The sequence below is a fragment of the Oncorhynchus masou genome, chromosome 25 (assembly GCF_036934945.1).
Source record: "Oncorhynchus masou masou isolate Uvic2021 chromosome 25, UVic_Omas_1.1, whole genome shotgun sequence".
Lineage (NCBI taxonomy): Eukaryota > Metazoa > Chordata > Actinopteri > Salmoniformes > Salmonidae > Oncorhynchus > Oncorhynchus masou.
The window spans coordinates 26,175,212-26,197,961 of NC_088236.1; the positions used below are offsets into that span (position 1 = coordinate 26,175,212).

A 22,750-nucleotide genomic window follows, 5' to 3' on the forward strand; every position below is an offset into this window, starting at 1 on the left:
GCATTTTCCCTCTAAATGACAAAAAAAAAGATTCTGTCACAACACGAGCCTGGCTGCAAAAGTGCGTTGTGAGTGACGTCAGCAGCAGGCGCTCAGCTGTGCACACAGTGTATTGCAAATCATTGTTGGCTGACTGCAGCAGTACGGGTTCGACTAACCAAACCCAATGAATATAGTTGGACACGAATGTTTGATCTTGAACAGAGCTTACAACATCAATCAAAATTGTACAGAAAAGAGTGGGTCTGTACCTGAACAAATGTCAAATAATATTTTTTTGCCGAGATGGCCAGTCAATTTGAGTAACGTCATTGTATTATTCGTAATGACGCAGTTTTCATTACGTTCTCGCAATGACATCGCAACGTCAATTAGCAACAAATCAACCTGCCTCTAGATGCGATCACCATATACATTAAACGATGAAAAAGCCTGGAAGGAGGAGAGATGACTAGAAACGATTCGGTTGGCCGGTTTATGTGTGGATTAATTTTCGGAGTAGAGGTCCTTGTGCATTTCAGGTAAAATAACAGCTTAATGTTTATATCCCAGGACAAATTAGAAAGAAACAGCAAGTTAGCTAGCAAGTGCAAGCTAACTAGCGAAATTGCCATACATGTTTAATGCTTTTCGACCTGTTCCAAAATTAATGTAATTGGTTCAGAGTTTGTTTTGATATTTTAACCTGCGTGTTGTGATGACGTTTGGTGGGGTGGGGGCAAAATAAATGTATGCACGATAGCGCAGTCGGTTACACTCGAAATTAGTTGGCAACACTGAATTTTCTCCACCTTACACTTCAAACGAACGTACTAGTTGACTTTGACTGTCGGCGGGTATTGCATCGTTATTTGTGATTACCAGAAATAAGGTAAGTGTAAAATAGTTAACAGTAACTGTTTCCATTAACTTGTCCAGTGATAAAGCATTTTTTGTCGACGTTTAGAAAGTTTGTCTTATAGGGCAACAATTGCCTGCTAGAGTCCGTGTCCATTCAACTAACTATCTTGTCACTAAAAAACAGCTAGAAGAAAAGGTAGTAAATGTTTCCATCCATTTCATGCAGATTAATTACCTGATCCATAAAGTCACGAGTGGGCTGTTGGAATCAGGAAATGCCGGTACTATTTTATAAATGTCGACAGACTATTTGTTCAATGCACTCCTAAACAACACAATTTGAGACTTTGTCAACGGGTAAAATCTGTTCGTAACAGATTCTAGCTGTGGAGATACATTTTAATCGATGAGAAAATTACGTTTCGAATACACTGACAGTGTTTTTGTGCGAAATAGTACACAGCATAATCTGAATATGTATTCAATTTCTGCTACCATTTCTGTCAAGCCGTCAACTCATACAGTTTGACGCATACGTTCGATAAATCAAATCCACAATGCTGAAAGGCAAACGCAGCGTTTCATTGGAAATTAATGTAATGCCGGTGTACCAAAATGCAACGACATTGTTGGTGTGATCGAAGCAAAAGCAGAATGTCTTAATTTGTAAATTGTTGGCGTGTGCCCCTGGCTATCTGTAAAAAAAAAAAAACTAAATTGTGCAGTGTGGTTTGCTTAATATAAGGAATGTGAAATGATTTACACAGTGGGGCAAAACTATTTAGTCAGCCACCAATTGTGCAAGTTCTCCCACTTAAAGATGAGAGGCCTGTAATTTTCATCGTAGGTACACTTCAACTATGACAGACAAAATGAGAAATCCAGAAAATCACATTGTAGGATTTAATGAATTTATTTAAATTATGGTGGAAAATAAACTTGTTATTGACAATACTTATCTCAATACTTTGTTATATACCCTTTGTTGGCAATGACAGAGGTCAACCTTGTGAAGACTTACAGAAAACGCTTTTCACACACTGTTGCTGGTGTTTTGGCCCATTCCTCCATGCAGATCTCCTCGAGCAGTGACGTTTTGGGGCTGTTGCTGGGCAACACGGACTTTCAACTCCCTCCAAAGATTTTCTATGGGGTTGAGATCTGGAGACTGGCTAGGCCACTCCAGGACCTTGAAATGCTTCTTACGAAGCCACTCCTTCGTTGCCCGGGCGGTGTGTTTGGGATCATTGTCATGCTGAAAGACCCAGCCACGTTTCATATTCAATGCCCTTGCTTATGGTAGGTGTTGTTACTTTGGTCCCAGCTCTCTGCAGGTCATTCACTAGGTCCCCCCGTGTGGTTCTGGGATTTTTGCTCACCGTTCTTGTGATCATTTTGACCCCACGGGGTGAGATCTTGCGTGGAGCCCCAGATCGAGGGAGATTATCAGTGTTCTTGTATGTCTTCCATTTCCTAATAATTGCTCCCACAGTTGATTTCTTCAAACCAAGCTGCTTACCTATTGCAGATTCAGTCTTCCCAGCCTGGTGCAGGTCTACAATTTTGTTTCTGGTGTCCTTTGACAACTCTTTGGTCTTGGCCATAGTGGAGTTGGGAGTGTGACTGTTTGAGGTTGTGAACAGGTGTCTTTTATACTGATAACAAGTTCAAACAGGTGCCATTAATACAGGTAACGAGTGGAGGACAGAGGAGCCTCGTAAAGAAGTTTAAGGTCTGTGAGAGCCAGAATTCTTGTTTGTAGGTGACCAAATACTTATTTTCCACCATAATTTGCAAAAATTTCATAAATCCAGAAAATCACATTGTAGGATTTTTCTTCTCATTTTGTCTGTAATAGTTTAAGTGTACCTATGATGAAAATTACAGGCCTAATTTTTTTTTAAGTGGGAGAACTTCTGACTAAATACTTCTTTGCCCACTGTATTTTTGATACTTATGTATATTTAAAACCAAATATGTTACACTTTTACTTAAGTGACCTTCACATTTATTTGAGTCATTTTCTATTAATTTATCTTTGCTCAAGTATGACAATTGGGTACTTTTTCCACCATTGGCTAAAATCCATCTCTCAACATCTTCTGCCACTCGACTTCCTCTCACCACCCAGTGTTAGTGAGTGGAAATGCCAACTGGATGCTTCACATTTTATATATCTGGTGACATATTGGTCTCTTTGTTTGATTTTTCCCACTTAACAATTTTTTGGGGTGAACAAACCTGGCCAAATTGGTAATCTGATGTTGCACTGAATTAAAAGTGCAAGAAAAAATAGCCTTTTGACGATACCCTTCATGAAGTGGAATGTTTTAACATCTAAGCTACTCCACTAGCTAGCTAAGAAGGCTAACAGAAAAGACTCACTGTTATGCACGTTCTGATGCAACTTGCCCTGATCTGGTGGAGCAGCCGGGCTGTGTGTCCAACACCCCCGCTCCCAAGAAAGGGAGGAAATCAGAGGAGATTGAATTTGAAACTCTATGCGCTTCCGGAACAAGAGGGAGACTGCATGAAACAACGAGTGATTGTCTGCTGTGCTGTTATATAGCACTATATTGGATCACGCCAATGTGGTATCCTTTCGCTCAGCAGGATACATTAGTAAGAATATCAGATTAGTCCCGTGTTCTGGGTAGTGCTGCAGCTGACCCCCTTAAATAGCTGCCGCCACACTACCTTTTCTCAGCTCATTCCAGAGAGCATTCGCTTGGTAAGAGCTCTATGTTAGTGTATTCAATAACTTAGAGCACACTCTGCCTACATGACCTGTCTTGGGTTAGATCACACACGAGAGTGGTTAGAGAAACGAATAGTTGTTTGGCCTGCGCCGCTTTTGGAAAACATGCGCTTAGCACGCCTGAAGGGGATGAGGGCCACAGTACAGTCCTCCCATCTGATGACCGTATTCCCCCCTCTGGGTTGATGCGTCGTCACGGCAGCACCCCTTCGGCTGCTTTGGGGACGCACCCTCCAAACTTAGTACGGCTAAGGACTTGATCTGCCTCAAACATCAGGCGGAAAGCCTGCGGGAGGAAGGGGATGCTTTACAGGGGGATGATGACTGCAACGAGGCCCTCTCTCTCCACTCTGGAGACGAGTTGGAGTTGGGTGACAGTGTTCCGAGCACATCAGGGATCGACCCAGTCCACAGCGCCATCTATAGGTGGGAGCGCCTCTATAGAGGCACCCCAGGCGGTGACGTAAGCAACACTGGAGCTTTTAGCGAAGGTGGCTACCGCCCTTGATATCAAGCTGGAAGAAGCACCATCTGAGCAGCTCCTTATCCCCATCGGCCCCAAGTTCGCTTTGGCTCTCCGCAAATACTGGCACAAGATGGAAGGGGGCTTCCGTTGTGACAACCAGACCAGGCAGTGGACTCTCCTAATGGATGCCGAGTCCTTGGGGCTAGAACACAATACGGTGATGGACGACATGGTGGTTGCCATGATCCTCCTTGACAAGGAGATCGTTGGAATGGTGCCTCGCCTCAAACCAGGACCTGAAAGAGTAAGTGATAAACGGCTGCAAAGCACTTTCGGGACCCTCTCCATCAAGGCATGCCTCGTAGAAGCGGCTACGATGCTGCAATCCTACCTCGCCCTGCTGATCCCTCGCCTCCCAGGTAGTGATGACGTGCTTCATAAGGAGGCCACAAAGATGTCAAGTCTGCTCACAATGCTCCAGACGGATATGGCACGTGCCAACCGCAAGGCTTTGGCTTCAGTGGTGACTGCACAATCTAAACTGCCTCTGTCAGATAAGAAAACATTCTTGGAGCTCCCCTTCATGCCAGGTTCCACCATTGGGTGAGGGGTCAACAACCTCATACAGCAGACAGAGCGACTTTGCAGCAGTTCTTGGAAACTGTGCGCCCTTCCCCTGACCCTTGGAGGAGCAGGAAGACTGGGCAGGATGGGAGGTGTCAACTAGAGCGACTTTTTTATTTTTTTTATTAAATTTAATTTTTTTTCTATGCCGATACTGATTTATTGGAGGACCAAAAAAAGGCGATACAGATTAATCGGCAAATTGTTTTCTTTTTTGCTCATAACCTGAGAACATGTGAAAGCTGGTGGTTCCTTTTAACATGAGTCTTCAATATTCCCAGGTAAGAAGTTTGTTATTATTATTATAGGACTTTCTCTTTATACCATTTGTATTTCATACCCCTTTTGACTATTGGATGTTCTTATAGGCACTATAGTGTTGCCAGCCTAATCTCGGGAGTTGATAGGCTTGAAGTCGTAAACAGCGCTGTGCTTCAAGCATTGCGAAGAGCTGCTGGCAAATGCAGAAAAAAGTGCTGTTTGAATGAATGCTTACAAACCTGTTGCTGCCTACCACCGCTCAGTCAGACTGCTCTATCAAATATGAAATAATAGACTTAATTATAATAAACACAGAAATACGAGCCTTAGGTCATTAATATGGTCAAATCTGTAAACTATCATTTTGAAAACAAAAGTTTATTCTTTCAGTGAAATACGGAACCGTTCCGTATTTTCTTGAATGGGTGGCATCCCTAAGTCTAAATATTGCTGTTACATTGCACAACCTTCAATGTTATGTCATAATTATGTTCAATTCTGGCAAATTAATTACGGTCGTTGTTAGGAAGAAACCATTCACAACGAGCCAGGCGGCCCAAACTCCTGCATATATCCTGACTCTGCTTGCACAGAACACGAGAAGTGACACAATTTCCCTAGTTAATATTGCCTGCCAACATGAATTTCTTAACTAAATATGCATGTTTAAAAATATATACATGTTTATTGATTTTAAGGAAGCCATTTGATGTTTATGGTTGGGTACATTGGTGTACCGACAGTGCTTTTTTTGCGAATGCGCTTATTAAATCATCACCCGTTTGGCGAAGTAGGCTGTGATTCGATGATAAATTAACAGCCACCACATTAATTATATGCAACACAGGACAGGCTAGTTAAACTAGTAATATCATCTATGTGTAGTTAACTAGTGATTATGTTAAGGTTGATTGTTATAAGAAGTTTAATGCTACTTAGCAACTTACCTTGGCTCCTTGCTGCACTCGCGTGACAGGTGATCAGCCTGCCACGCAGTCTCCTCGTGAAGTGCAATGTAATCGGCCATAATAATGACCAATTCTTATGAAAATCGGCATGGCCAATTTCAAGTTAACTTCTTATGGGTATGTGGGACGCTACCCTCCTACCTGGCCAACATCCGGTGAAATTGCAGAGCACCAAATTCAAAAACAGAAATACTCAAAATAAAAATTCATAAAACATACAAGTGTTATACATCGGCTTAAAGATGAACTTCTTGATAATCCACGGTGTCAGATTTCAAAAAGGCTTTACAGCGAAAGCATACCATGTCATTATCTGAGGACAGCGCCCAGCACACAACATTTACAGTTACCAGCCAAGTATTGGAGTTACAAAAGTCAGAAATAGTGATAAAATGAATCACTTACCTTTGATCTTCATATGGTTGCACTCCCAGTTTCACAAATGTTTGATCAAGTTCCTCTTTATATCCAAAAACCTCAGTTTTTGTTGGCAAGTTTTGTTCAGTTATCCAATGGCTCAAAGGCAGTCACAACAGGCAGACGAAAAATCCAAATAGTATCCGTAAAGTTCGTAGAAACATGTCAAACGATTCTTATAATCAATCATCAGGTTGTTTTTAGTCATAATAATCGATAATATTTCAACCGGACAATAGCTTTGTCAATATAAAAGAAAAACAAGAATGCTGCGCTCTCGGTCGCGCTCAGAAAACGGGTCTGGGGACTTTCCACTATCCACTTACTCAGTGGTCTTACTCCCTCATTTTTCAGAATACAAGCCTGAAACAATTTCTAAAGACTGCACTTCCTATGGCTTCCACTAGATGTCAACAATTTGAGTCCTAAGTCATGGGATACTGTATAGGCAGTCAATGGAAAAACTACAAACATAAATAAAATCCCACTTCCTGGATGGATTCTTCTCAGGTTTCTGCCTGTCATATCAGTTCTGTTATACCCACAGACATTATTTTAACAGCTTTAGAAACTTTAGTGTTTTCTATCCAAATCTACCAATTATATGCATATCCTAGCTTCTGGGCCTGAGTAACAGGCAGTTTACTTTGGGCACGCTTTTCATCCGGAGGTGAAAATAATGCCCCCTGCCCTAGTGAGGTTAATCAGTCAACCTCTAGTCGTGACCACCCTTACAAGCAGCGGCACACTGCTAAAACATGGGCCCTGGCAGTACTCCTGAAGTGCTGCTCTGCCGTCTTTTCCTGGCCCAAACGGCAAACTGGGAGAGGCAAGGATTCTCTCTGGGTTCTGGGCACAGTTAATAATAATAATAATATATCCCATTTAGCAGACGCTTTTGTCCAAAGCGACTTACAAGTCGGCTGGGGCCACTACTTTTACATATGGGTGGCCCCAGCGGGAATCGAACCCACGACGCTTGGCGTTGCAAGCGCCATGCTCTACCGACTGAGCCACACAGTTCTGGGGGGTTCCAAACTCCAATTCTGATACCAATGACCTACAGGAGCATCTGCGTCACCTAGAGTGGCAGATGGGGTGAGGAAAGAGGTGCTCTGGTTGGAGATTGGTCTTTGTATTCTAGTATTGGTATTCTAGTGCTGACCTACCTGGATGACTGGCTGGTGTGTGCTCAATCAAGAGAGCAAGCTACAGCAGACCCAAGGATAATTGTGAATGACATTCAAGACCTGGGCCTCACCCTAAACCGGGTGAAGAACAACCTGACTCCCTCACAGATGGTGGTCTTCCTGGGGATGTGCTCTCAGAAAATGTGAATAAATCAACGTCTCCCTCAGGTGAGATTGGAGAAGATACAGACCTACCTAGACCGTTTCCTGCTTGGATGAGCCGTGCCCGTATTAGAGTGCCAGAAGCTACTCGGCATACTCATGTTGGCTTCTCTGTGGATTCCACTGAGCCTTCCTCCCCTCAGGCCACTCCAGCTATAGTTAAACTCTCACCATCTACACCAGAGACGACACAGACATCGTCAGCTACCGGTGACTAATGCATGTGTGAGGACTCTGAAATGGCACTCTCACACCTTCCTGTTCGAGGGAGTGAAACTGAAAAGAGTCCACCGCAGGGAGCATGTGTGCACTGATGCCTCACTAGCAGGTTGGGGGCCAGTGTTGAGAAGCATGGCAGCTAGCGGTGGCAGGAGCCCCCCATGGAGTGGATAGCGCATCAATGTGCTGGAGCTCAGGGTGGTTTGACTGGCACTCCAACAGTTCCTGCCCTACTTGAAGGGGAAGCATGTCCTGGTCAGATCAGACAACACCACTAGTGGTGTATATCAATTACTGGGGGGACTGAGATCACAGCACCTCTGCGAGGTAAGTCTCGGGAGCTCTTGCTGTGGGCTCAGACCTGCTTAACGTCACTGCGTGCAGAGCACATCCCCGGGGTTTTGAACCGGGCAGTGGAATGCTTTCTAGAAATGGTCTGCTGGAGCGGGACTGGAGTCTACACCCTCAGGTCATGTTACAGCTGTGGGAAAGGTTTGGGAGAGTGCAGGTGAACCTGTTTGCATCTCAGGAGAACACTCATTGTTCCAGCTGGTTCTTGACGTCGTGGTTCTCGATGTCGGACCCTCCAGGCCCTCGGTTTGGATGCTCTCGCTCACGATTGGGCGACAATTAAACTTTATGCCTTCCCACCATTTCCCCTGATCACAAATACACTAGACAGGGTTAGTGTGAAGGACCACCAGCTGCTCCTGATTGCCCCATACTGGCCGAGACGACCATGGTTCAGCCTCCTGTTGTCCCTCTCTGGGATCACATGGCAGCTGCCAATAAGACCCAACCTGCTCTCTCAGGCTCGGGACACGCTGTGGCATCCAGACACACGCTGCCTCCAGCTTTTGGGCTTGGCCCCTGAGAGGCGTAAATGGGCAAGTCTAGGCATTCAGGACAATGTGGTAAACACGTTGCAGAACGCCAGGGCTGCTTCTTCCACCAACGCATCATATCAAATGCGCTGGGAGCATATTCTGTACTTGGTGTGATGGTCATAATTTTGCCATGTGTCGTGGGGATGTACAAGCAGTTTTACAGTTTGCAATCACTGCTTGATGCGGGCTGAGCATGACTCTACTTTGAGAGTGTATTTGCCACAATTTCAATGTGCCAGGACGATGGCCAGGAGAGACCCATGGTTGGCCACCCAGTGCTCTCAAAGTCTATGAAGGGAGTTAGACGTCTGCGTCCAGCAATAGTCTAGTAAGGCTGATCATTCTGGAAGATGGTTGATTTTACTTATAGATGTGAATGTTGTGCCTTTCATTTTGGGAAACATTTATGCTACGAATAACAGTTTAAAAAAACAACGCGAGACCCAAATGCAGACACGGGAGGCAGAATGGTCAGGCAGGCGGGTACAAAGTCCAGAAACGGGCATGGGTCAAAACCGAGAGGACGAGAAAGGAGAATGCAAATGGCAGGAGAACGCGAAAAATGCTGGTTGACTTGGAAACATACAAGACGAACTGGCACAGACAGGAAACACAGGGATAAATACACTGGGGGAAAATAAGCGACACCTGGAGGGGGTGGAGACAATCAAAAAGACAGGTGAAACGGATCAGGGTGAGACACAAAGACCTATTTCAAGATTTTGAGCAGGAAATCTGTTTACTTTTAGATACATTCGTGGATGCCAAATGTATTTTGGAGGTGATTGGAAATCCTCAATGGGATTGCTTACCTCCATGAGCTTAAAGAATTAATAATTTGTTTTTCGGATATGTGGAGATGTACAGTACCAGTCAAGTTTGGACACCTACTCATTCAAGGGTTTCTTTATTTTTACTATTTTCTACATTGTAGAATAATAGTGAAGACAAATTATTACATATGTAGACCTGTAGTAACCAAAAAAGTGTTAAACAAATCAAAATATATTTTAGAGATTCTTCAATGTCGCCACCCTTTGCCTTGACAGCTTTGCACACTCTTGCATTCTCTCAACCAGCTTCATGGGGAATGTTTTTCCAACAGTCTTGAAGGAGTTCCCACATATGCTGAGCACTTGTTGGCTGCTTTTCCTTCACTCTGGTCCAACTCATCCAAAACCATCTCAATTGGGCTGAGGTTGGGTGGTTTGTGGAGGCCAGGTCACCTGATGTAGCACCATCACTCTCCTCCTTGTTCAAATAGCCCTTACACAGCCTGGGGGTGTGTTGGGTCATTGTCCTGTTGAAAAACAAATGACAGTCACACTAAGCGCAAACCAGGTGGGATGGTGTAGTGCTGCAGAATGCTGTGGTAGCTGTGCTGGTTAAGTGTGCGGTTGGAAGCAAAAAATTAGACTCATCAGACCAAAGGACATATTTCCACCGGCCTAATATCTACTAATATCTTCCACCGCTAGATAATATCTCGTAATATCATCAACCATGTTTAGTTAACTAGAGATTATGATTGATTTGATTTTTATAAGATCAGTTTAATGCTAGCTAGCAACTTTAGCTGTCTCTTTTCAGCTGTACAGAACCTTTGGGGAATGGTTCAAGTTTCTATAGTGTCCGTGAGTTATTTACTCTGAAAAATAAGAACCTAACAGTATTTTACCAGCACCATGCTTCACTGTAGGGATGGTGTTAGGTTCCCTCCAGACGTGACGCTTGGCGTTCAGGTCAAATGGTTCAATGACGGTTTCATCAGACCAGAGAATCTTGTTTCTCATGGTCTGAGAGTCCTTTAGATGCCTTTTGGCAAACTCCAAGCGGGCTGTCATGTGCCTTTTACAAAGGAGTGGCTACCATAGGTGGACTCCAGTCAAGTTGTAGAATCATCTCAAGGATGATCAATGGAAACAGGATGCACCTGAGCTAAATTTCGAGTGTCATGGCAAAGGGTCTAAATGCTTATGTGATTAATGTATATATTTCATTGTATTTCAAAAATTTGCAAGCATTTCTATAAACCAAATTTAGCTTTAATTATGGAGTACTGTGTGTAGATTGAGGATGAGATTACATTTGTTATTTTTTTATTAAACTAGCGTAACAATGTGGAAAAAGAGAAGGGGTCTGAATACTTTCCGAATGCACTGTATGGATAACCGTGTTATGCTTGATCCGCTCAGTTTTCCGCTACAAAACAACGGAAAATTGCCAAAAAGAGTAGAACCGGCACACCTGCTTTTACACTGATTTAGATGGAGGTCGACTGATTAATCGGGAGGGCCGATTTTCAAGTTTTCATAACAATCAGTAATCAGCATTTTTGGACATGGATATTGGCCGATAACATTGAACTCCATGAGGAGACTGCGTGGCAGGCTGACTACCTGTTATGCAAGTGCAGCAAGGAGCCAAGGGAAGGTGCTAGCTAGCATTAAACGTATCTTATTAAAAAAAAATCAATCTTAACATTACTAGTGATCAACTACACATGGTTGATATTACTAGTTTATCTAGCTCATCCTGCGTTGCATATAATCGTGCCTGTTAATTTGTCATTGAATCATAGCCTATTTTGCCGAACGGGTGATTTAACGAGCGCATTTGCGAAAAAAGCACTGCCGTTGCACCAATGTGTACCTAACCATAAACATCAACGCCTTTCTTAAAATCAATACACAAGTATATATTTTTAAACCTGCATATTTTAGTTAATATTGCCTGCTAACATTAATTTCTTTTAACTAGAGAAATTGTCACTTCTCTTGTGTTCTGTGCAACAGAGTCAGGTTATATGCAGCAGTTAGGGCTGCCTGGCTGTGTGAAGACTATTTCTTCATAACAAAGACAGCCAACTTCGCCAAACGGGGATGATTTAACAAAAGCGTATTTGCGAAAAAGCACAACCATTGCATGAATGTACCTAACCATAAACATCGATGCCTTTCTTAAAATCAATACACAGAAGTATATATTTTTTAACCTGCATATTCAGTTAAAAGAAATCCAGGTTAGCAGGCAACATTAAACTAGGGAAATTGTCAATTCTCTTGTGTTTGTTGCACGTAGAGTCAGGGAAAATGCAACAGTTTGGGCAACCTGGCTCGTTGCGAACTACTTTGCCAGAATTTTACGTAATTATGACATAACATTGAAGGTTATGCAATGGAACAGGAATATTTAGACTTATGGATGCCACCGCTAAATAAAATACGGAACGGTTCCGTATTTCACTGAAAGAATAAACGTTTTGTTTTCTAAATTATAATTTCTGGATTTGACCATATTAATGACCTAAGGCTTGTATTTCTGTGTGTTATAATAAAGTCTATGATTTGATAGAGCAGTCTCATTGAGCGATGGTAGGCACCAGCAGGCTCTTAAGCATTCATTCAAACAGCACTTTTGTGCGTTTGCCAGCAGATCTTCGCTGTTCTTCAAGCATTGAGCTGTTTATGACTTCAAGCCTATCAACTCCTGAGATTAGGCTGATGTAACCGATGTGAAATGGCTAGCTAGTTAGCGGGGTGCACGCTGATAGCGTTTCAATCGGTGACGTCACTCGCTCTGAGACCTTGAAGTAGTTGTTCCCCTTACTCTGCAAGGGCCTCTGCTTTTGTGGAGCGATGGGTAACGATGCTTCGAGGGTGGCTGTTGATGTGTTCCTGGTTCGAGCCCAGGTAGGGGCGAGGAGGGGGACGGAAGCTATACCGTTACACTGGCAATACTAAAGTGCCTATAACATCCAACATCCATATAAACATCCAATAGTCAAAGGAATATGAAATACAAATGGTATAGAGAGAGAGTCCTATAACTACAACCTAAAACTTCTTACCTGGGAATATTGAAGACTCATATTAAAAGGAACCACCAGCTTTCATATGTTCTGAGCAAGGAACTTAAATGTTAGCTTTCTTACATGACACACATTGCACTTTTACTTTCTTCTCCAACAGTTGTTTTTGCATTTATTTAAACCAAATTGAACATGTTTCATTATTTATTTGAGGCTAAATTGATTTTTATTTATGTATTATGTTAAAATAAGTGTTCATTCAGTATTGTTGTTATTGTCATTATTATAAATAAGAATCGGACGATTTAATCGGTTTCGCCCTTTTTGGTCCTCCAATAATCGGTATCGGCGTTGAAAAATCATAATCGGTTGACCTCTAATTAGATGTTCAATGTTTCTTAAAAAATATAAATTTAAATAGGAAAAGTTTCACCATATTAAATCAATTGTTCAGTTCACATAACAGGGTTGACCTTAAAATGAGGGACCTGCATAAATGAATCGCTGATCACATGAAGTAAATCATCTTCAGAAATGACTTAGTCAAAGCAAAAAAATAACTAGGGCTTTGCAATGATGGTGAAAACTTTGACGGCCCAATAGGTGAACAGGGGAGTTTTCTCTACTATTTGATTGCCTCCTCTGGTGGAGGATACTCGGGTGTAGGCCGACCCTACTGCTGAAGAGTTTTGAAATCTGCAACACCACCTTTGATTCAGCTGTTTTCTCAGCATAGAAAACATGCACACATTTAAAAATGATACCGCTACTTGTCCTTTTATCTATAAAATGTCTTGCACAACTAGTTAAATAGATTTTTTACCACTTTACATATGTGTTTTGGGATTCCACCCATCTCATTTAATTCAAGTGCATTTGTTTCCACGTTTCATCTGAGTACTTGAGTACTTTTGACATTTTTCAAAAAGAGGCGAGGAATCGAGGTGATCCAATTGAGATTCTCCCCAGGCCTAGATGTAACCAGAAGTAGTATAATTGCAGGATCTCAGCTCTCAGCAGATTGCATTGCAATGCCAGCAACTCACTGAGGGAAGTTATGACATCAAAATATTTGTAACACCAAACTGTGATATTATTTTCTGAGTATCCTAACACTATTTTTCAAGTCACATTCCAATGGACATTTATAGTCTAAATAGTATGACTCGTTAATGAAAGCTGTTGTAAATGTGTAGGGTCTTTTTCTATTTAAAAAAAGTTGAATATTTGACAAACATGTACATTTTTATGTTTTTGCTAATGGCTGGAGAGAAGGATCATGAATGGAATTTGAGGTCGATTTGTATTATCTCAAGTAGGTGGGTCAGCTATGGCGGTGGCGGTCTATGAAGAAACTGAATGCAGAAAAAACGGGTAAGCCTTCATATACAGTGACACTCGCTAAAGATGAGCAAAAATGACTGTAAAATCATTCAAATACTGAGCTATATTGTATGCAACATTTTGTTTAAAATAATTGTATTTTATATTAATACAATTGCTCAGAGAAAGGAATTAATAAATATATATATATATATATATATATATTTTAAGTAAATATTTTTTTTCTCAAAGGTAGGGGTCAAAATTATTGACACCACTGTTCAATACCTGACTGAGCCTTTAAAAAAAAAAGTGTTTTATCTGTTAAAGACTTTGGGAGGGATCTCAGACCATTCCGCTAATAAAGAATTCTTTCAGATCCTTGATATCAATTGTCAGCGCTTATGAACTGCCCTCTTCAATTCAAACCACGGGTTTTCAAGTCCGGAGACTGAGATGGCCATTGAAGTGTTGCTTTTGTGGCCAATTAACCATTTCTTTGTGGATATTGATGTGTGCTTGGGGTTATTGTCTTGCTGGAAGACACAATGGTGGCCAAGTTTCAGCCTCTCAGCAGAGGCAACCAGGTTTTTGGCAAAAATGTCTTTGTACTGGGTAAAGTTCATGATGCCGTTGACCTTAAGGGCCCCAGGACCAATGGAAGTAAAATAGCTCCATAACATCAGATCCACCACCTTATTTTACAGTAGGTATGGGGTTATTTTCTGCTCATGGATTCTTATTTCAATGCCAAACCCACCACTGCTGGGTGGATCTTTTGATGTTTTGTTATTGATCTAAGTTTTGAGAATTTGTTTTACTTGTTAAAATAAATCTTCTCTGAGAAATTGTATTAGTATAAAATAATATTTTGTATTTTTGCACACTATAGCTCAGTATTTGAATTATTTTTGCTTGTCTTTACTATATTTTGAAGAATGTGTTGTCATGTGCTGAGATGATGATGTCCTGATACTGAAAAACAGTACAGTATAGTGTTCACAAATCTGATATAGGCTATTTTACTTGCTCCATTATATCTACATTCTGAGTGCATGCATTTACTCGCTGCTTGTCTCAAACCAAATTAGGATTCAAATATATATGAATTATAATGGTTTCTTTACTGTGTCTTTCAAGCCCTGCACAGGACACAAACCTTCCACCAGAAACAAGCTCAGCACTGGAATCTGGTACCTCCATCTCTAGCAGTAGAGAGGTGTTGCCAGCTCCACCAACAGCTATCCTGGAGAATATTCATGAATCTGGAGAGATAAACCTGAATTTGGCTGAGGGAGGCAAAGGTGGGGGAAGTGTAGAGAGGGTATTCACTGGTGATGAGGATACAAGTGGGTTTGTTAAAGAGCTGAGTTGGAACTCAGGTGACTGTAATAAGGAGGAAAGGAGAGATGCTTTCTCAGATGAGGGTGTGAGTGACACAGTCAGTGCAGAGTGGAGAAAGGGAGACTTCTTTGTCCCAGTTGGACTAGAGGTGACTGAGATGGCTGCTGAGGGGGAGTTTAAAGATGGGATGAGAGCTGAAATGAAAGCGGGAAAGGGGACAAACAGTTATGAGTCAGGGGAGGAGTTGGTTGCTGAGAGGGCTGTGAAGAGAGAGATTGAAGAGAAAGATACAGAGGGAAAACTAGTCCTAGAGAAAGAACACAAGGTGGCTCCCAAGAGGAAGAATATAAGGAAACGCAGACGATCAGCCAAACCTCAACGTGCCATAGAGGCAAATTCCAGTGCTTCCTTTGTAGAGACTGTTCTCTCATGGCTACTGTCAGTCTTCCTATGGCTGCAGGCATTCTCACCAACAACGTTATGCTGGTCCCCAAGTAAGTTGTAAGATATGTACATTGGATCCATTTTCAGGGTCAAGTCCATTTGAATTCAGGTAGTACACTGAAATTCCGATTCCACATTTTTCTCTTGGAGAAGCATTAAGGAAAATTGGAATTTCAGTTTACATTCTGAATTGAAATGGAATTGACTCCAACCCTGATGTGATCCACATGCTATAGATATGCCTCTAATATTTTGTTTCTCTGTAGATAGTTTATTTTGTATAGTCATGCTCGGGGTGGCATCTGGCACTGGGGGTGTCTTTACAAGCAACGGTGAGGATGGATCAAACATTTTGCCATACTTTTTTTTTCTGTACATTTAACATAACATCTATTTCTTATGCCAAGTGCATTGTCTTTCTGTGTGCCATTGTAGATCACCAGAGTTTGTCATGCATCGCCTGCAAGAGTCCTGGATGTGCTGCTGATGTGACTAAGATATGGTGTGGGGACGATGAACTGTTGAAGGGTTTACCAATCCCACTCTGCACAAGCATTTCCCAAAGGTCCAAGACTGTTTGCCAGCATGATGGTCGGACATTTGTGCTTATGATTGAAGAGGGCAAGAAGTGTGATATGGAACAATATCATGACCATGTGCCCTCTGAAAAGACAGGTATTGACTTCAACTGAAGACACATTCTACTATGTCTATGGTGAGCCTTGTTTAAAAAAAAAGCGTAACATTTCTGGAATTATGTTTCAGAGTGTCCACCATTGTTAGAGGCTGCTCAAGACTCAAGGTTGGACACTGTTCGAGGCAAGCTCTCTGTCCATAGGGTCTGTTTGTTTATGCAACACAGACAAAAACATGTTCCTGATTTAACTTAAAATATGACATTTTCATCGTTTAGTTTTTGTGAATCTTATTTAATTGTTTCTCTTGTTCTTTACATAGGTGATACCACTTTGTCAGCACCAACTCTCAATGGTGAGCTATAACAGAAGGGTTAGGTTTTAACTGTGTATTATTCTGAATTATTAACTAGGTAGTTCGAGCCCTGAATGCCGATTGGCTGACAGCTGTGGTATATCAGACCGTATTCCACAGATATGACAGAACATGTATTTTTACTGATCTAATTACATTGGTAACCAGTTTATAGTAGCCATAAGGCACCTCAGGGGTTTGGTATATGGCCAATATGTCACGGCTAAGGTCTGTATCCAGGCACTCCATGTTGCGTTGTGCATAAGAACAGGCCTTAGGTGGGGTATATTGGCCATATTCCCCCCCCCCCCCCCCTGTGTCTTGTTGCTTAAGTAAAGCTTGGTTAACCTCGATCTCCTGTCTTCAGGGATAAAATGGCGATAAAATGTCGTCGAAGAGAATGGCTGACGTTTTACATGTCCGTAATCAATTGTGCTATTTAGTTAGATTTTTGCGTTGTTTGTAGCTTATTTTGTACATAATGCTGCTGCTTCCGTCTCTTATGAAAGAGAATAACTTCTGGACATCAGAACTGAGATTACTCTTCACGGACTGGAAGAAGCTTTGTCCTTTAACGAGTCAGACGAGAAAGATATACAGGTCCAGATACACGTAATTTGTGTGAAGAAAAGACGGAGGAAAAGAGGACGCAGATCAGGCTACCTTTTGAGAATCCGTAGGCGAGCGAGTAAACTCCCATTGTATCAATTCTACTTGCTAACATGCAATAATTGGAAAATAAAATGGATGACCTACGATTATCCTACCAACAGAACATTAAGAACTGTAATATCGAGTCGTGGCTGAATGACTACGCGGACAATATAGAGCTGGAGGGATTTTCAATGCACCGGCAGAACCGAGAAGCTATGTCTGGGAAGACGAGGGGTGGGGTTGTGTCTTTTTATCAATAACAGCTAGTGCACAATGTCTAATATAAAACAAGGGATTGCTTGCCTGAGGTAGAGTGCCTTATCATAAGCTGTAGACCAAATTTACCAAATTTTTACGAGCATGTCACATGTGCAACCAGAGGGGGAAAAAAAACTCTAGACCACCTTTACTCCACACACAGAAACGCATACAAAGCTCTCCCCCGCCCTCCATTTGGCAAATCCGACCATTGTTCTATCCTCCTGATTCCTGCTTACAAGAAAAAACGAAATCGGGAAGTACCAGTGACTCGCTCAATACAGAAGTGGTCAGATGGTGCGGATGCTATGCTAAAGGACTGTTTTGCTAGCACAGACTGGAATCTGTTCTGGGATTCATCCAATGGCATTGAGGAGTATATCACCTCAGTCATCGGCTTCATCAATAAGTGCATCAACAACGACGTCGTCTCCACGGTGACCGTATGTACATATCCAAACCAGAAGCCATGGATTACAGCCAACAGTTATCTGCATCGAGTTAAAGGCTAGAGGCAGGGCTTAAACTATTACGGACTACAAAGGGAAACTCGGACACGAGCTGCCCAGTGATGCGGGCCTACCGGATGAGCTAAATGCCTTTTTATGCTCGTTTCAAGGCAAGCAACACTAAAGCATGCACGAGAGCACTAGCTGTTCTGGATGACTGTGTGATAATGCTCTCGGTAGCCAATGTGAGAAAGACCTTTAAACAGGTCAACATTCACAAAGCTGCGGAGCCAGATGGATTACCAGGACATGTACTTGTACCAGACCTTCAGTTTCTTTGCAATTTCTCACATGGAATAGCCTTCATTTCTCAGAACAAGAATAGACTGAGTTTCAGAAGAAAGTTATTTGTTTCTGGCCATTTTGTGCCTGTAATCGAACCCACAAATGCTGATGCTCAAGATACTCAACTAGTCTAAAGAAGGACAGTTTTATTGCTTCTTTAAGCAGAACAACAGTTTACAGCTGTGCCAACATAATTGCAAAAGGATTTTCTAAGGATCAGTTAGCCTTTTTAAAATGATAAACTTGGATTAGCTAACACAACATGCCTTTGGGACACAGGAGTGATGGTTGCTGATAATGGGCCTCTGTACACCTATGTAGATATTCCATTAAAAATCAGCTGTTTCCAGCTATAATAGTCATTTACTACATAAAAAAAAAAAAATGTTTTACCTTTTTACTAGGCAAGTCAGTTAAGAACAAATTCTTATTTTCAATGACGGCCTAGGAACAGTGGGTTAACTGCCTGTTCAGGGGCAGAACGACAGATTTGTACCTTGTCAGCTCGGGGTTTTGAACTTGTAACCTTTCGGTAACTAGTCCAACGCTCTAACCACTAGGCTACCCTGCCGTCCCAGGGTAGCCTACTGTATTTCTGATCAATTTGATGTCATTTTAATTGACCAAAAATGTGTTTCTTTCAAAAACAAGGACATGTATAAATGACCCCAAACTTTTGAATGGTATTGTATGTGAGAATGCTGTTCATTGACTACAGCTCAGCGTTCAACACCATAGTGCCCACTAAGCTAAGAACCCTGGGACTAAATACCTCCCTCTGCAACTGGATCCTCGACTTGCTGACGGTCTGTCCCCAGGTGGTAAGGATAGGCAACCACACGTCTGCCACGCTGATCCTCAACACTGGGGCCCTTCATGGGTGTGTACTTAGTCCCCTCCTGTACTTCCTGTCCACCCACGACTGCGTGGCCAAACACGACTGCAACACCATCATTAAGTCTGCTGACTACACAACAGTGATCACTGACAACGATGAGACGGCCTATAGGGAGGAGGTCAGAGAACTGGCAGTGTGGTGCCAGGACAAGAACCTCTCCCTCAATGTGAGCAAGACAAAGGCGCTGATCGTGGACTACAGGAAAAGGTGGCCGAACAGGCCCCCTTTAACATCAACTGGGCTGTAGTGGAGCGGGTTGATAGTTTCAAATTCCTTGGCGTCCACATCACCAATGATCTATCATGGTCCAAACACACCAAGACAGTCATGAAGAGGGCACGACAAAACCTTTCCCCCCCCAGGAGACTGAAAAGATTTGGCATGGGTCCCCAGATCCTCAAAGTTCAACTGCTGCATCATCGAGAGCTCTGGTTGCATCACCACCTGGTATGGCAACTGCTCGGCATCTGACCATAAGGCGCTACAGAGGGTGGTGCGTACGGCCCAGTACATCACTGGAGCCAAGCTTCCCGCAATCCAGGACCTATATAAAAGCCATACGACTGCTGAACAATTAATCAAATGGCCATCAGACTATTACATTTACAACCCCCCCCCCTTTGTTTTGTATACTGCTGCTAACTGTTTATTACCTATGCATAGTCACGTCACCCCTACCTACATGTACAAATTACCTCTAACCTGTACCCACGCACATTGACTCGGTACCGGTACCCCCTGTATATAGCCTATTTATTGTTATGTTATTGTTATTTTTTACTTTTGTTTATTTGGTAAATATTTTCTTAACTCTTCTTGAACTGCACTGTTTAAGGACTTGTAAGTAAACATTTCACGGTAAGGTCTACACTTGTTGTATTCGGTGCATGTGACAAATAAAGTTTGATTTGATTCAACAGCTGATATGACTACCTCACCACCACCACCTGAAAATGGTAAGATCCAATAGACAGAATTACAAAGGTCAAACTGCCATGTTTGTGCAATTAAACAGTTTGTGATTTTTCTGTTCCCATAGGTTCATTGTTTGGCGGAGTCATTGTCATTTTAGTTATTGGTAAATTTCATCGAAAAGAGCCCCTCCTATCAATCCTATCCTGTACTACATTTTAAATGTGCTTTTTGGGGGAGGGGGTGGGAACAAGCCTTTTGCTCCCTTGTTTCTTGCCAATGGAATGCTCTCCCTTACCCTCTGAGCGCTGCTCCACCAATCCAAGCGTTTTAAAATGGGATTTTAAAACCCACTTCTACAGACTTATTCTCATAGGTCTAATCCTAATCTGAAAACAGTTTTTTTTGTGAATCTAGCCCATTTGCATTTTTCTTTGCTTAAGTAGAGCCTTGAGAAGGACTCTAATGAAAAGCACTATGCACATTTAAATGCATTATTATTAATATTAGATGGCTCTGCTACTGCTTTTCCTGTCGCCGCTGGCATGGCTGTAGTTAATCCTTTACATGTATTGCTAAAGTACTTCTACAGAATATGTCTTATAAACATGAATTTGTATTTTTTTTGAAGCGGGTCTTGCAGGCATAACTAATATCAATGATTGCTTGAGGGCTAAGCTTTGCTGCTGTATCTGCTGCTGCTCTTGCCATGGTCTCCTGTATTCTTCTTCTGTTTATTTCCTGGGCTTGATTGCCTGACACTGCAGCGATTATCCTGTTACGAGGTGAGATATTAGTTTCTTTAGAATATCTTCCACATTATATTCACCTGATACTTACTCAGTTCCATGTTGAAATTATTGCTTCATCTATAGTTCCAGGTGCAGTTTAGCACCATTAGAGCTTGTATTACTCCTCTCAAATGCTAGGATCACAGTATTAAGTCTTTGAAAGTAATGTTTTTTTAAATTAATTGGCACCTTTCTCAGGCTTTATTGGTGTCGTTGTTGCAGTCTATTTGATCAGGTATGTTCTGTTAAAGTTGTTCTTAGTCGAGCTTAGACACACACAGATTCATACTAGAACTTTCATAAAATATTCACTGTCTTTTAGAATAATCTTTTATTCTCTGTTACAAGTTAAAACACTGCATCTGTCTCCCAACAGACAAAAGCAGCAGGGTGCCAGTAGAAACCAGTAAGTCTGATATTCATGGTTTTAATCATAATCAGATGTAAGATATGTTGAGTGATTACTGCTGCATGTTTTGCTGCAGAGATGAAGAGACTGAGATGAGTGCTCTGAACAACGGTATCAATCAGAATGGAGGTCCTGCCAATAGGTATAGTAGAGAACAATATTTGACTACCTGGGGTGCGTTCAGTATGACCGAACGGTGTGCAAGGCTGAATTCAATGGAAACTATACTGTACTTAACGACCAATTGAAAAACGTGATTATGATGACCCAGAGGGCTATTACCGTATGGTGTGCTGCGCGAGTTTTGATATTTCAAATGGTCACACCCATATTGGTCAGGCCACATACACCACACCCACCCAACGGGAGCAAAGGTTGTTGAAGATTGCACATCGTTTTGGAGAAACGTGCTGTTCAGTACGCACCATCACTCAACATAGCAAAAGTTGAAGCGAACTGAACACACCCCAGGTAATAGATATGATATGGTATTTTGCTACTCAACATTGATTTGCCATGTCAATGACATGTATCTTGTTCCTTTTAGAGACAATAATGAAGAGGTGGCTGTGAACATGCTTGACAATGGAGGCCCCCTGAGCTATCGGCAGTAATGAGGGCCCGTGGAGCTGTCTCCGGCAGCATGGTTAGCATAGAGACTATGGATATTGATTGACCTGGCTCGTCTATGAAGTGTTTTTTTTAATGTTCATGTTCAAAATGTGGCACATCTTACATTTTCATTTCAACAGTGCGTGTTTGTGTAACTTGTGTTTTCAACATATTTCAGTGTGGAACATAGATGGCATAAGACCCTGATTTTATTGATCAGTGAAAATGGAATGCAAATTATTAAGGGAACTGCTTTGGGGCTTCACATTTGCTTTTTTCCATCCTATGGCTTACCTGTCCATATTTGTTCAAATAAATGAAAGAATTATGAACAATTAGGCTGTCATTCAAGCAACTCTATGTTAATTGCAGCAATTATATATGAATTATTCTACTTTTAATTGTAGCCTTCAAGATTTTGAGTGAATTCTGATTTGGTTTTCACATGCATTTCTTTATCCTCGCTAGCAGATTTTGAAAGTTTTATGTTGATACTTCACTTGAATAGCTGTAGACACATTACCTTATACATTTTTTTATCATTATGTAATCTTTTGGGTAAGTTTGAGGAAATCCCCTTGTAACCTGTCAATAATAAAACCTCATAACACACTGTGTTTAACATTCATAAAACCCTACCAGCGGTTCTTCGTTGACTGTGCTTTAGGAGGAGAAACTTGAATGCACTATTCACATTGGCGTTTGAAGTGGAATGACA

General features: G+C 41.9%; 1 protein-coding gene across 9 annotated transcripts; it reads left to right on the forward strand.

Annotated features, from left to right (window-relative positions):
* Positions 1-139: 139 nt before the first annotated feature.
* On the forward strand, positions 140-22,644 carry LOC135513982 (uncharacterized). 9 transcript variants are annotated; one of them, XM_064937054.1, is made up of 13 exons: positions 140-521; positions 13,923-13,977; positions 15,067-15,764; positions 15,981-16,046; positions 16,150-16,389; positions 16,480-16,533; positions 16,672-16,704; positions 20,229-20,264; positions 20,348-20,386; positions 21,210-21,246; positions 21,388-21,417; positions 21,497-21,562; positions 21,968-22,644. In XM_064937054.1, exons 2-13 carry the CDS (start codon positions 13,934-13,936, stop codon positions 22,032-22,034), a joined length of 1,410 nt encoding a protein of 469 aa, XP_064793126.1. In that variant the 5' UTR covers positions 140-521; positions 13,923-13,933; the 3' UTR covers positions 22,035-22,644. The 9 variants fall into 9 exon arrangements, 7 of the variants coding, with proteins under 7 accessions (XP_064793126.1, XP_064793125.1, XP_064793124.1 ...); XM_064937053.1 differs by lacking the exon at positions 140-521 and adding an exon at positions 718-871 and having other exon boundaries at positions 13,920-13,977; XM_064937052.1 differs by lacking the exon at positions 140-521 and adding an exon at positions 718-871.
* Positions 22,645-22,750: the final 106 nt, after the last annotated feature.

What these genes read in the sequence shown, in the direction of transcription:
- LOC135513982 (XM_064937054.1), top strand. Translation starts at nt 13,934, where the DNA reads ATGGCGGTGGCGGTCTATGAAGAAACTGAATGCAGAAAAAACGG. An exon ending in AACGTTATGCTGGTCCCCAA is followed by an intron (nt 15,765 to 15,980) that starts GTAAGTTGTAAG and finishes GTTTCTCTGTAG; the next exon opens with ATAGTTTATTTTGTATAGTC. An exon ending in CATTGTCATTTTAGTTATTG is followed by an intron (nt 20,387 to 21,209) that starts GTAAATTTCATC and finishes CACCTTTCTCAG; the next exon opens with GCTTTATTGGTGTCGTTGTT.